The 15,068-nt window shown below is 36.2% G+C and overlaps 1 protein-coding gene across 7 annotated transcripts; it reads left to right on the forward strand.

The window, feature by feature from the left end:
* The first annotated feature begins 1,919 nt into the window (after positions 1–1,919).
* Positions 1,920–14,111, forward strand: LOC103323639 (CLEC16A-like protein). 7 transcript variants are annotated; one of them, XM_016792495.2, is made up of 22 exons: positions 1,920–2,133; positions 4,078–4,129; positions 4,207–4,295; positions 4,373–4,506; positions 4,619–4,715; positions 4,840–4,897; positions 5,314–5,422; positions 5,529–5,652; positions 5,737–5,932; positions 6,019–6,344; positions 7,152–7,240; positions 7,370–7,440; positions 9,478–9,594; positions 10,422–10,487; positions 10,989–11,126; positions 11,877–11,982; positions 12,066–12,137; positions 12,238–12,296; positions 12,540–12,699; positions 12,881–13,047; positions 13,216–13,254; positions 13,350–13,743. In XM_016792495.2, the coding sequence occupies exons 1-22, from the start codon at positions 2,081–2,083 to the stop codon at positions 13,677–13,679; spliced, it is 2,652 nt and encodes an 883-aa protein (XP_016647981.2). In that variant the 5' UTR covers positions 1,920–2,080; the 3' UTR covers positions 13,680–13,743. The 7 variants fall into 7 exon arrangements, with proteins under 7 accessions (XP_016647981.2, XP_016647982.2, XP_016647983.2 ...); XM_016792496.2 differs by having other exon boundaries at positions 4,219–4,295; XM_016792498.2 differs by having other exon boundaries at positions 2,063–2,133; positions 4,235–4,295.
* Positions 14,112–15,068: the final 957 nt, after the last annotated feature.

The following is a 15,068-nucleotide window of genomic DNA, read 5'->3' on the forward strand; positions in this document are numbered from 1 at the left end:
CAGAATGAGACTAGTGATCAGGCATTCAAAGACCCGACCCAACCACTACGGCACCATGTCTTGGCTTGAGATGCATTAAATGAAACAGCCTGGCAGACAGGAAAGGTCGCTTGATGCGCATCCCATCCTTAAGCAGGTGTTGCTCTACCCTTCGATCTCTGAGTTAACATGTTGGTGATAGAAAGAGAATATTTAATACACCTCTCATCCTTGTTCACCTATCACTTCGCCACTTAACCCCTGTCACAAAGCAGGGTGGTCGGAAACAGAGCATTAAGTATGATTCAAACTTAGGGGAATAAAGAAAAGATCCTATCCCATAAAATATCTGGGTCTCTCCTTCTCCCCCTTATAAATACCCCTCACCTATCTCTGGACAAAGGTAATAAATCATTTCATGATAAAAACCCTGCATCCATTCTCTCTCTAGCTCAAGTTAGTTTTTGATTTAATCATCAGAGAGGGTTAGACTGGGACTAGCTCCAGTCCTCTCGAAGTGTGCATATCTTCCGTTAGAGATTATCCATACTCACAGGTCCAGTATGGGCCCAAGCCCCCAAGTAGGGCCCAAGTCATCCATACGAAAAGGATATGCGGTTTACAGACTTATTTGGCCACATACTATGAATGGGAGATACTCAGTTAAATCTGGATATTACTATCTCATGAAGAATAAAAAGAATCAGGTTGTGATGAAGGCAAGCTCTTCTCATGTGATTGATTCTAATGTCTGGTTTCGTATTTGGAATTGCCAGACACTCCCTAAAATGGCGTTCTGTCAATGGTTTCCTTCCCACTTTTGAGATCGTTTTCAAACGCAAGCTTTCCAATCTCCCATTTGCCCTTTTTGCAAGGAACAACCTGAATCCATTGAGCATACACTCTTCCTTTGCCCTTGGGCTGCCAAAGTGTGGTTTGCTAGTTGTATTGCTTACAGACCTCTGCCTCAAGCTTTCACTTCGTCGGATAGCTGGATTCTTGATCTTTGGTTGTGTGAGACTTTTAATTTGGAGGAGAAAGGATGGATTATTACTCACTTTGCCTTTACTAGCTGGGCTATTTGGAAAACTCGTTGTACAATGGTGTATGACAATTCAAATTCCTGCCCACCATCGCCAGAACTCACGGCCTCCTTGGCGGATGGAAGTGTTGTGGAATTTATCTCACTTGTGAGCTCGAAAGAAAATAGAAACCATTTCAATAATACACCTGTGATCAGCATCAGTGGGTCAATCCTCCAGTGGGGACTGTCAAAATAAACTGTGATGCTGCTTGGGATAAAGTTTCGAATGCAACCTTTGATGGAGTTGTTGTGATAAGGGATCATACTGGTATTTTGCTTGATGGCATTGCACATTGTTTCCAGTCATTATCAGTTGTGCAAGCGGAATGTCATGCTATCCGGAGTGGCTTGGAGCTGGCACATGTACGAGGTTTCACTAATGTTATTGTGGAAACTGATTCCAAGGATGGATTACCTTGCCCATCGAACTGGACACTTCTCTAAATTTTCTCTTTCAGTTTTTTCTTTCATTTGTTTTGTTTACTGTTTTGGGACTGACCTCTCTGGTTGGTCTTTTTGGTTTGTAGCCATTCACAGTTTTGTTTGTTCTTCTATAAAGTACTCCTTTTACACCCCCCAAAAAAAAAAAAAAAAAAAGAAGGAAAAATTGAAAAAAAAAACTATGTCGGCATTTGTATTAGAATTTACAACAACCAGCCATGAAACAAAATTAGTTAACGCCCGATCATATGAACATTTGAAATTGCTATATCCCGGCTTATCAGGCCCAAAAGATCCTAGCAAATGAACCCATAGCGATGCCCAAAAGAACTTCAACCCGGCCCAAAATACTGTGACCCACTGTTGCCAGCTCCGCAAGCATGAAAGGCCTTCTTGCCTTTCTGGCAAAATTTCTGTTTCTTTCCGTCTCCTGATCAAAATCAAACACATCTTCCGAAGCTGCTCGGAGAACTTCGATGGTGTATATAGCGCCGCCTTTCGCGGTCGATCTTCGAAATCCCTATCGGAATGAATTCCAATAGTGTGCTATAATCTGAACGATTCGGAAAACAAATCATGTGGTTTTCGTTTTGGAAGCCCAGGGATCGGTTCTCCTTAGACGAGCTCAGGTTTGTGTACCCCATATTGAATTCAAGCTCAATTTAACTCCAATTTTGAGTTTTTCGTTGGTTTTCTTATAATTAAGTTGGTGTTAGTGCTTAACTAGGGTAATTACAGGCTACTGCGTGGTCACTTTGATGAATTTGATTATATTGTGACTGAAATTTTTACATTTTAGATTATAATTTGGACTTGCAGAGTTAATTTGTATGTAGAAGTCTAAGTATGGTACAAAGACGATTCTTTTTGTTTTTATGTTTATGTTTGATTTCTGAGATAGTGGTGGGAAGATAGAAATATAAATGAGCTAGTTTAGCATTCCTAGAAGTAAAATTAGTGTGAAGGGTAAAGAACTTAAGTGGATACAAGTTCTGTATGCCAAAATAAGTAAAGAACTTTCTGTTGCCGGTGACAACATTGTTTGTTCTGTAGTATTTAATAGAGGATGCTATTGTCTGAGGGAAATTTAGATGCCAAATATTCGAACTGAGAAGTAGGAAGCCAGCTTGACATAAATAAAAAGAGTGTTAGAGACACTACCTTTGGACTGTGATTGATAGAGGATGCAGAAAGGGTTTCAATCAAGGTTGTGGAATCATGTTGTGTACATGAAGGGCCAACGGGGGTTCGAACCACCATGGCACCTTGGTAGAGTGTGTGTGTGAACCCCTCCTCCTCCTTGTAGCTTAGACTATCGCTTGTATTTAAAAAATAAATAAAAATGTTGTGTACATGAAGGGGAAGCTGGACTGGCTTGAATGATCTGTGGAAAAAAATTTGAATTTTGGAGAACACACAATTTTAACCACTTGGGTCTCTGCTGGTGTTGTAAAGATAATAAGGTGGTAAGCTAGTTGAAATGCATGTTTTAAAGAGCCACAAAGAAGCCTGCTGCTTGCTCTAGGACTAGCATGGTGAAGATTTATCTTGATTGGGAGGAGTTCATGACGATTTACAAAAAGCGTACAATTAACTGGCTAGAGCTTGAAATCAGTAAGGGTGGAAAAGGATTTCATCTTTTGTCAAATAAAAAACTAGAGAGGAAAGGAACAAGGGTTTAATATTCTCCTTTAGAAGATTACTTCTTATTACCTGTTGGATGATTTGTGGTCACTGGCAAAGCAACTTGAGGACCAGGAGGTGCTCAGGCCAACCTCACAATGTGGTCCGTTTTCAAACCCTTTAACTTTTTAGGTCTATTTAATAATCATCCCTTAAAAAATAAAATAAAACGGAAATTGTTTAGCTATGATCATAATTTCAGTGTTTATCGGACAAATGACATCCTTTAAATGAGATCATTTTTACTAGCATTCACTCAAATGGGGTCCTTAAAATGAGCCATTTTTCTGAGCCACATGGATGAATAATGTCGTTAAATGAGTATCTCAATGGTCCATGTGTGATCCCATGGACCATTGAGATACTCATAGTTGTGGAGTTAGAATAAGACAAGGTACAGACATGTCGGATCTTGAAAAAATTAGAATACCATGTGGTAGGGATATAACCATAGAAAAGGATATGCTATATAACTATTAAACCTTAGTCTATTAAAAAAAAAAAAAATAATAATCTATTAAAAAAAAAAAAACTATTAAACCTTAGCTGTATTATCGAAAACTCCGCTTCGTAATTATAAGAATCCCTTTGTATCTATCTGGTTACAATACTTGTGCTTTTCTAATACATTGATGGTACCTAACATCCGATTCTGAAGATGCCTTTTTTTGGTCTCTTATATAAAACAAAGAACCCTTTTTTAGTCACAGTTTTTCCAATCCTGAAGTTCTATTGGTGCATAATTTCTTTCTGTGTCATTTAGGAGCATTGGTTCATTAGAGGACTGATGGTGTTTTGGACCTTGATTTAAACACATGTTATGTGATGTTTTGGCATTAAATATTTGTCATAGATATGTTTGTTAATCAACATTTGTCTTATTGGAGTAGGTATTTAACTGACCAGCTGGTAAAAGTCCAGATTGTGAATGAAGTGAACAAGGTAATTAGAGTCAATCTTCTTCCTCTTTCAGCTGAATTCTGTTATTGAAATTGTTTTCTCAATGTACCAACATTTAGTCTGTTATAAAGGATTTCGTTATTGAAGCGCTGAGATCAATTGCGGAGTTGATAACATATGGGGACCAGCATGACTCGACCTTTTTCGAGTAAGACTTCAATATTTAGTGTTGCTTGATGTATGTTTTACTGGTACTTTTTTCACATTGTCCTGTGAATTTTCCAGATTTTTCATGGAGAAGCAAGTCATGGGAGAGTTTGTACGAATATTGAAGGTTAGCAGAACTGTGAGTGTTTCACTTCAGTTGCTGCAAACAATCAGCATTATGATCCAGAACCTAAAAAATGAACATGCTATATGTAAGTTGTTTCTGAAGAAAGATACTAAAAAATTTGCAGTTGCTTTAGCTGCTCCAGTTGGTTATAACCATGTTGATGGATTTGGTGGTGTGACCAATTAATTTTTTTGCAGACTACATGTTCAGTAATGAACATATGAACTACTTGATAACTTATTCGTTTGATTTCCAAAATGAAGAACTACTGTCATACTACATATCCTTCTTAAGGTTTGTTTTTGGTTTCTTTGTTGTCCTTATGATAATTGATGATCACCCTATATACAAGTTCTCTGCAACTAGTACTTTTTCTGACATGTTTGGTTGCTATGTTTGTGCGGTATGGGCTGTGAAGAGCAATAAGTGGAAAGCTAGACAGGAATACAATTTCTTTGCTTGTAAAGACTCACAATGTAAGTAATTTTTTTTTTCTTCTCTTTTATTGTGTTTATGGCACTTACAATTATCTTTCAAATGGAATTCACTTTAAACTTTTTATGTATGTGGTTTCGTAGCTAGTGATTACCTGAATGCAGTTGCATGAAATATCTAAGGAAGATTGCTAGATCCTTTTCCAATTTCTGTATCACTAGGCGCCAAGATTGACATTTTAACTCCTTAAAAATAGCCTCCAGTTTTACAAAATACATTCAGGCAGACACAGTATGAGGAATTGAGGATTATGATTTACTTGTCCTGCCTTAAATTTTTCACATTGCTTGCCTATCGTCTATAACTTCTAAATTTTATATGTAAAGGCTTCATTGATTAGTTAATCTCTTTAATTGCTAATTTTCCTGTATATCTCTCTTTTTCTTTCTGCATCTAGGATGAAGTGGTTTCATTTCCCCTCTATGTTGAGGCAATACATTTTGCCTTTCACGAGGAGAGCATGGTCCGCACTGCCATACGGGCTTTGACGCTTAATGTTTATCATGGTGAGTTTCGTCTCTGCTTAATAAACTTAAGACACACACTACTCAAAAGTGTTACCCTGTTCACTGCAACTTATTTTGATACGTAAAAATTTGTTCTGATTTTCAGTTGGAGATGAGTCTGTCAATAGATATGTCACCAGTGCCCCTCATGCAGATTATTTTTCAAACCTGGTTACATTTTTCCGAAAGCAGTGCATCAATCTAAATGCATTGGTTTCTGACACTATGAAGTAAGAGTGATGGCATCATTCTAATTTTACCATAGCAGGCTCCATTCATTTTCTCTAAAAAGTTTCATTTGAATTTTGAGACAGAAATCTGGGTGCTGAATCTGCAGAGACAACCACATTAATTTCTGCCGCTGTTGATGAGATTGAGGACAGTCTCTACTATTTTAGTGATGTTGTTTCTGCAGGAATTCCTGATGTTGGGAGGTTAATTACAGATAACATCTTGCAGCTTTTGATATTTCCATTGCTTCTTCCTTCTCTTACAAGAAAAGCTGTCGAAGTATGGAAACATACCCTTTTTGTTTCTTTTATAATACAAGAATGCAACATGCTCTTATTTAACTTTTGCTAGCTTTGTAAATCCAGGGGGTACAAATTGGGGCTGCCATTTCTTTGTATTTAGTTTGTTGCATCCTGCGCATAGTGAAAATCAAGGATTTGGCAAATACCGTTGCTGCTGCTCTTTTCTGTCCATTAGATGCTGTCATACCCAAGTTCGGATCTAAGCCCAATGGCTATACGTCTTCGTGTGCTTTTGAACATGAAAGTCAACCGCCAGACAGTAATAATCTAACCAAGGCAGATGCTGGAATACTAAGAGTTGATGTGACAAACTTGTCAAGCTCTCCCCAAATCCACTCAGAGGATGTCCCACGAGAAAATGACTGTTGTGATTTTCATTTGTCTTTGAGGTAACATGATGAGATTGACTACAACTACAAAAAAAATTATTTTTATTTTTCCTACTCCTATAAGAGTAAGTCTCTAATGATAGACTGCTCTGCTCTTCTCAATGACATCGTTTTTATTATTTTTATTTTATTAGCCTGCCAAAATCAAATTCATAATGTGTTTCTCTAGTTTGGCACTCTGTTAAACATAATAAGGATAAAGAAGAAGATAATTTGTGTTCCTTTGCGTGCTTATCTGATCTTTAAATTTTGCCTTATGATATACTACGCCGCACTGGAGTTCATTTATTGGAAGTAACTTGTTTTCCCTTGATTGTTAAACTGTACGTTCTTTTTTCTTTTGAAGATTTTTTTTTTGTTGTTGTCTTATAAATTGCAAATTAGACGTATGAAATCAAGTTTTCTTGACATGGGAAATCGAAAGGAAAGAAAATTAAAATTGGGATACATGTAGTGGAGCAGTGATTTTTGGAAGTTTGAAAACATGTTTGTGCTGATTTATGCTTCCGAAGTGATATTGCTGTTCATTTTGAAGTTGAAACTGTGCTTTTGATTAAAAATTTTATTAAATTTCTTTCACTTGATAAGAACACTCGATCCTTATAGTTAGAACAAGGCTAAGTTGTTGTTAAGAACTGTCCCGTGGAAATCATGCATTATCCTTTTTAGATTATTTCAGGAGGATGAATCCATGCCCATAAAATTCTGTGAAACAATCTCAGTAACTTAACTCAACTGACTCGGCGTAATCCCAAGTCTTTCCAACGATCTTGTTGTTATTTATCATTATGTTGATCATCTGTGTAGGGAGGCTTTGATTTCTTATATTACTAGTGGGGACGATGTACAAGTGGTGGGTTCGTTGAGTGTACTAGCTACTTTGTTGCAGACAAAAGGTTATATTGCTGAAATGCAGATCTCACTGCACCTGCTTCTTATCACTGTTTCCTTACCAAATTCCACTTCTGTCAAATTAAAACAACTGTTTCTTGTCGCTGTTTCTGACCAAATATGCACTTTTGTAGAATTGGATGAATCAATGCTAGATGCTCTTGGAATTCTTCCTCAACGCAAACAGCATAAGAAACTTCTGCTGGTATGCCTTTCCTCCTAAGTATCTTTGTGATATTTTTCTGCTTGAGAAATGAGTTATCTAATCAAAGTCTCAGAAAACAAGAGAATTATTAGAATAGAATGGTTGATATATTTGTCATTCAAGGACTTAGATGACATGTGGACGGCAAAGGGTCTGTTTAGCATCCCTTGGGTTGGTTTGATAATATAGTTTTCAAATTTTTGAAAATCAAAACTAAACCAAATTTTGGAATTTTAAAAATCAAATGAATCCTAATAAATTTTGAAAACAGAACCAAACTGGTCACTTTAGTTTGGAATGGTTGGCTTTAGCGGTTTATTTGGTTCTTAAGTACACCCCAATTAATTTTCCCAGATTACACAAGACTTTCTTGAGTTAATGGCGATGTCTGTGCGTTCATATGTCCAGTGCCTTTTATTTTCTCTATGGGTACTGTTCGATCTAAGCTTCTCCTGTTCCCCTTCTTTTAAGCAATAATTTGATTTTTTGTCATAGATGCTTTCTCGATATGACCTAATTTTGACAATTTAGTGAACAGCGAGATATAGCAATCTTATTGTTTGAATTCCTTGGTTAGAAATGAGTCAGAGCTGTATGGACAAAAAATAAAACTAAAGTACTGTCACTTACATAGGCCAATGTTAGGTACCATTTTTCGTTTTTGTTTTTAAAACTGCTGAGATATGCTACAGTGAGCAGATTTAGAAAATGCGGAAAATAAAATTTAGAGAAGAGATTCCCCAACATCCCTGGGACATTTTCGTTGTTTTTGAAATTTTTTTCAGAATGTGAGATTAGAAGGTGAAAACACGGAGGGTCGGAATTCCGTTTGGCTCTCTTTTCCTACGCCTTTTTCACTCTCTCTTCGCGTCACTCTTCTTTGGTGAAATAGAGATTGTTCAAGGATTCCAATTTCCTATTTTTATTTGATGGATTTATGTATGTGGATTCACAATCTCTCTCTCACATTCATTTGCGTTGTTTTGGTCTCTTCAGAAATTCTCTCTGTTCAACCTCCATAGAGACAAAAACAATGAAATCAAAGACCAGAAGGGTGACCTTCAGAAAACCCATCTTCTCTAATTTTGTGGTGGACGGAGAATATCATCCTGAATTTTTGATAATGAGGCACAAAAAAGAATGAGAGAGGCGTTCTAGTCAATGAAAATGAAGAGAGACAGGATTAGATAGAGACAATGAAGAGAGGGGTAGACCTTGAAAGTGAAGAGAGAAGATAATGAGACTTTTGTTTTTATTATTTACTGGAAAATAAATAAATTTGGTTCGGATTATAGTTTTGAAGAAGGAAAATATGGGGATACAATTCTTTTTATGAATGAAAAAAAGAGTAGAGTTTTGGAATAATTTTTTATGAATGTTGTGAAATTTTGTGTGTGTGCGTATTTATCATTTTAAAATACTGGTATTAATGGAGAGGGGTCGCTTTTTTCTTCATAGTTTCTGTTATTTTCACATCTTTGTACCAGATTTCACTGTTTTTGTTTTCTGAAATTGTCTTGGATGAAGTTACAGACGCATTTTCAAATCTTGAAAATACAAATTTTTTTTTGTTTTTGTTTTCATTTTTGCAGAAATGGTTTTAGAAAATGTTATGGACCCTTAATCTCCTCCTTTCTATTTACGACTCTTGTCATTTATCCCCTTATTGAGTCACAAGAGTTATAATTATAAATAAAGAAAATGAGAGCTCAAAGGATGTCCAAGTAATTTGCATACTGAGGGAGTATTTAAAGTTAACCAGAGAATTGGGGTAGCTGCATGTATAGTTTTTCCTACTTGATATGAGCCTGAGATTTTTTCCACCATTTTTTTTGGTCTTATAAGTTATAACTCATGCCTAGAGCAATGCTTTGCCACAATTTGTAGTTATTCTTCTGCTATCTTTATCCATTTTTTGGGTTTTGATGGTTTTATTTAGATCTGCACTGTCGACTACTTTATATGATTGAAAATGTTGTTGCATTCTTTAGTTTGAAATTGAATTGAATTTCTTGTTTTCTTGTTGCATTCTTGCAGCAAGCTTTGGTTGGTGAAGGCTCAGGTGAAGAGCAACTATTTTCTTCAGAAAGTGGCTCATCGAGAGATGGTGTCGAATTTGGTAGTGAACTTGATAGCTGTCTACGAAAGCTTAAGGTAGTAATTGTTTTACAGTAAACACATGGCCATCCTTTTTCCTAGCTTGCAAAAGAGTATTCCAGTACATTTACTGAACCATTCATTGCACTCATTGAATCTCTTCTTTAGAAAAGACACAAAGCGTTTCCCCTTTCTAATGTGGGAACGAATGGCAAAGTGTAGTCGTTTTATTTTACCATAGTAACTTTGTCAGTTTAAAAATGATAAGTCAACTTTTTACACAGATCCATGGATGTAAAAGTTAGTTGTTGACTCTTCTAAAACCCATCCATATTGCATTCCCTTGGAGTGAAAGTGCTATCGTGTTCGTAAACCATTTAACTGAACACTACATTCTGTGTGTGCACACATATTCTTTAAATACGGTGTTTATATTGTTGTCTATTCCTCTTTCCTCTATTATGCACCAAAATGTAACCACCCGGGGGTTCCAAGTTTTCCCCAAATTTCATCAATTCCAGGCCCAAGTGTGTGCTCATCCACCTTTCCAGAGGCTTACATTTCCTTGAGTGACTGTAACAACGTGTCTTCCTGTAATAGTGATTTGTCAATGACTGAAACTATGTGTCTTTCCGGAGGCTAACATTTCCTTGAGTGCCAATTATTTTACAGAACTGGTTCCAAGCTTTCAAGTTGTGTCAATAAGTCAACAGTTTGGGTTAATCATTATTATGGTTATTTATCTATTTCATAGTCAATAAAAATTTAAGGTTTCGAGTTCTAGAATGTTCCATTTTCTTTAAGTTTTTAGCTTGTTTTCATTGTTAGTTGTTGCCTATCATTATAAATTCTTCATTGTTTGGTTAACCTTTTCTAACTTACAGGAGCAGTATGGAGTTGTGTGTTCTTTTCTGGAAGTGAGAGCTAGCCCTCGTGTACACAGATTCCAGGTAATTCTAGGAATGGGATGGTTGTTGGGGTTGGGGAAGTTCTTAGGGCTAAGATGAGTTATATGTGTGTGTGGGTGTTTTTTTAAAATTTTTTTTTTTAATATAAATTTTTTTTAACAGTTATTTTATCTTGTAAAATGATTTGCCTTCAAAAAGTGACCACATGCTGTGCACATGATACTTGTTGATGGCAAATTAGATGGACTTTGTGAAAGTTGATGGCAAGTCCTGAATATATAGCAAGTCATTAATTTACCAGAAAAAAATTGTCTCGGGTGTATATTCACAATTTAGTGATAGTTTAAGGGGTAAAATGACAGTTTACTCTTTATACAATTAGTAAGCACATCTGTATTCTCTCTCTCTCTCTCTCTCTCTCTCTCTCTCTCTTACATACATGCAGACCGTTTTTTCTTTCCCCTTGTATCATTCAACCGAAATGGAACAGTGTTGTCTGTTTAAAATTTGCGACCCTAATATATTTTTTGGTATGTTGCCTAGGTGCTTGATGCATTGGTTAGTCTATTTTGCCGTTCAAATATATCTGCAGAGACATTATGGGATGGTGGTTGGCTTTTGCGCCAGTTACTTCCTTATAGCCAGGCAGAATTTAACAGCCATCATCTCAAGTTGCTGAATGTAAGCTCATTTCTTACGACAGACAGAATAGTAGAAGAATAGCATATTATCTGTGTTCATTATATAGGTTTATAAAGAACCCCATATATGTATGGTACTTCTGTTGGTATATGACTAAAGTTCATGTTTTAGTTAATACGAATTTAGGTACTAGCTAGGACATGATAGTCTTAACAGTTTCATGTACTTTGTTTGAATTGGGTTAATGGAACCATCTATTGATGCCCTCTTTTTGGTATGAACTCTGTTTTTTTATCGTCTTTCTTTCATTTATGTTTCTATTGTTTATAATTTTGTTGTGCACTGTTTGGCAAGGTTTTTAAAATTTATGCTCGTAAGACTTGTTTCCTTTCTTGGCATGGGGACCATTTGTACTCTTATTTGTGGTTTTGTACTATCTTGCAGGCGTTATAGATTTAGGAGATGCCAATTAAGGGAGTGGACAATATTTCTTGAAAGTATTAAAATTATTAATAGTAATGTGTCTTTTAAGGCTATGCAGGCCAATGTTTCTTCTACTTTTTGATCTGGAAGGGATCTTGATCCTAGACATTGTTTTTACATTTTTATGTTCCAGCCATGGAGCATAGATGTAGACCTCCCCACATGAAAAGAACAACAATGCATAGGCTCAACAAGAAAAAACCTCTCTTTCAATTCTTATTGCATCCACGTAGAGTCCATATTTTCTAAACTTTCCAGATAAAATACTTAAACATATTGTGTACAAATATTCTTTTTCTTATACAGGATTCGTATAAGAACTGTGCTAGTGCTCTTCTCAAAGAGACCAGAGGAATCTGGCCAGATCTACTTATTACAATTCTCTCTGATGAATGGAAAAGGTGCAAGAGAGGTAATTCAAAAAAAAAAAAAAAATTCTATGAATTATGAGTTGGTTTTTAAATGTTTTATTGATGTTTTTCTGGAAACTTGTAGCTATAGAGGCCTCCTCCCCTCGGAAAGAGCCCAAGTGCATTCTGTTATCATCTCAGATGTTCTCTTCTGAAGGTAGGACGGAGACCTGTTGTGGATATTTAATTGAAGGATTTTGAAACCTCCAATGTTGTTTTAAGGAGACATTGAATTAATGTCTCTGTTTTCCTAACAGATGGTATAACAAGTGATTCATCGTTTGCTGCTGGTGAAAGGATGTGTGAATTGGTCAAGGTTTGTGTTGGTACTCTATAAAAAATTTACGATGTTGTCAGATAGACGATTATACTGGAGCATCCATGAAGCTCAATATCTCAGTATTTTTGTCATTGGTCTCTGAATCTTGAATAAAGAAGTAAAAAGAGAACGTTATAGTTTATTCATCAAATACATAAGCACGTCAGATGCATTTGTCTTATGTGGCCCCTTGTGGTACCTGAAACATTGTTCTGGCGGCTAATCTTTATCATACTTCAGGTATTTGTGCTTCAACACCAACTTCAAATTTTCTCCGTTGGTAGATCTTTGCCTGAGAAACCTCCTATTAACCCTCCAGCTGATATTTTTGAAAATTCCCGTGCACAAAGTGCTGGCATTGATTCCTCAGGTCCAAAGCTTGGCACTGAGCTAAGACTTGGTCAGTTCTCTATCCTGCACATATTTGTAACTTTAAGAAAGTTTTATAGTACATTATGACCTGTACATGTTAATTTAATTTTCTGACAGCCATCATACACTTCAACTTCATATGAAATATTTTATTTCTTTAACCCAACATGGAGTATTTCTTGATTAATTTCTGTTGCTACCATATGCAGTTGATGCTGTGCCTTGTAGAATTGCGTTTGAGAGGGGTAAAGAACGTCATTTTTGCTTTATAGCAATCTCTTTGGGTGCATCTGGGTGGGTTGTTTTAGCTGAAGAGTTACCCTTAAAGGAGCCTTATGGAGTTGTCCGTATGGTTGCACCTTTGGCCGGTACCGATGTATGTTTATAGCTGTAGTGCTTCATTTTCCTATTTTGATTTCGTATTTTTGTGTAGCATTTATAGCATCAATGCTTCCTTTGCGTTTGTTTATATTCAATCTTATGGTTTTCTTAAGCTTAGAATATGTTCAGTATGTATATTATTTCTGTGGTACTCTCTTTACAGTTCATATTGGTAAACAGTACCAGATGTTTTCTGTGGAAGGTTTGTAATAATGACTTAGTTTATTTATTATTTTGAATAATTTCAGACTGCTATAGTTTCACATGTATCTAATCTTTTCTTGTCGTTGCTTTCAGCCAAAAGTTGACGATAAGCATTCAAGATGGATGCACTTGCGGATCCGTCCATCCACTTTCCCCTTTGTGGAGCCTGCTAGATATGGTGCCCACGGGAAAGCGAGGACAAAAGCTTTGGTTGATGGCAGATGGACCCTAGCATTCAGGGATGAAGAATCTTGCAACTCTGCTTTGTCTATGATTTTGGAGGAGATAAGCCTACAAAGCAATGAGGTGGAGAGAAGACTAAAACCTTTACTTGACCTTGAAACCATTGTAGAATCTTCCAACTCTTCTCTAGGTCCTCCTAAGGCTACCTCTTCTTATTCAACACTTTCCAATTCTTTATAGGTCTCCAACGTTCTCGAGTTTCCCAATAATAGTTTGCTATGCTCACACTCTATCCTTTTTCAAACCTAGTCCCAATTCGAGATTCGAGATCAATATGCGCACACCCTTTGTATATTGCACCGGTTGGGCGTGTTGGTGAGGGGGTCGAAGACCAAGAAGTGAGTTATTTATGGGGGGTGGGAATATTTAGTCACCCTTTGTATATTGTTCAAACAACCTTTAGGCATACCCAAAATGTAGAGTAGCACCGGGATTTTTGTACCATTCTTTGTATAGTAGCTTTCCACTTGTCCTGATTATTGAGTTTATCCGCTTTTTCTTCTCATTCTTTAGCAGCTCCTCTAACCCTAGGCTTTTACTTCCATAATTTTGTCATACCTGTAACAATATTGTATAAATGGGGTGATTTCTATAGTGAAGGCTTTTTGTGCATTTGTTTTCGTATGAGTGTTCTTTAAAGTGGGGCGTCTGTAGAGACTGAAAAATAATCCGATGCCACAGATTTTGATGATAAAACTAAAGTGAAAAAGCGGAGACCCAGGTGATTGAAAATTTCGTCAGTGAGGAAAATGATTTACAGCCCTACTCCTGAAATTTCCAGTTTCACATTCTCTTTCATTCAATCATTCATTTGTACAAGAAAAAAAATAAGATTCATCTGCCTTAGCAACACCTTCTCTCAAGACTCGAGCACTTGCCAACTGATTCATCTGCTCCTCTTTGAATAATCAAATTTATTTCGCTCATCTACTTGGATGCGATGCTTTAATTTTTGGGAGTTTCACTAAAACACTTAAAATGGGGGCTGAAATTATAAAAAAATCCAACACCCAAAACATTTTATAAACACACCCAAAACTCATCATTACACACACTCAAAACCTATTTATAAACACACCCAAAAAATATACAATTATTGATTTTGGGTGTGTTTCTATGTTTAAATAGTGTTTGAGTTTTTTTATAAATAAATGTCTAGGATTGGATTTATTTATAAATTTGTATTAATTTTTCTCTCTTCTCTTTTGCCAATGCCATCTACAATAATAATAGCTAGGCAGTCTTGTTGGTTGCTAATGCTTTGTGCCTCGTATTATATTTCTTATCTTCTTATGAATTTGACATGGGCTTGTGATATTAGATAATAGCATGGACTAGTGGCATGCATCAATAGCCCATGTAAAGTTAGATAATTTTTCCATCCATTTTTGTGCACACCTTCTCCTTTGAAAAAGTTCATTTTTGCTCGCTCTGTTTTTTCTTAAAATGAATTTGGGATCTTTTAAGAGTATTCTTTGGGAATTCTAAATCTATTTTCAATTTTGGTTTTCATGCTCATATGATTGAGTGACCATGCTTCAAAACTTTCTTAGGGTTTGATCTTGAAAG

Source organism: Prunus mume, linkage group LG2 (assembly GCF_029339155.1).
Source record: "Prunus mume cultivar Tortuosa linkage group LG2, ASM2933915v1, whole genome shotgun sequence".
Classification (NCBI taxonomy): Eukaryota; Viridiplantae; Streptophyta; class Magnoliopsida; order Rosales; family Rosaceae; genus Prunus; species Prunus mume.

What these genes read in the sequence shown, in the direction of transcription:
- LOC103323639 (XM_016792495.2), top strand. Translation starts at nt 2,081, where the DNA reads ATGTGGTTTTCGTTTTGGAAGCCCAGGGATCGGTTCTCCTTAGACGAG. An exon ending in AGCATAAGAAACTTCTGCTG is followed by an intron (nt 7,441 to 9,477) that starts GTATGCCTTTCC and finishes GCATTCTTGCAG; the next exon opens with CAAGCTTTGGTTGGTGAAGG. An exon ending in CTCGTGTACACAGATTCCAG is followed by an intron (nt 10,488 to 10,988) that starts GTAATTCTAGGA and finishes TATGTTGCCTAG; the next exon opens with GTGCTTGATGCATTGGTTAG.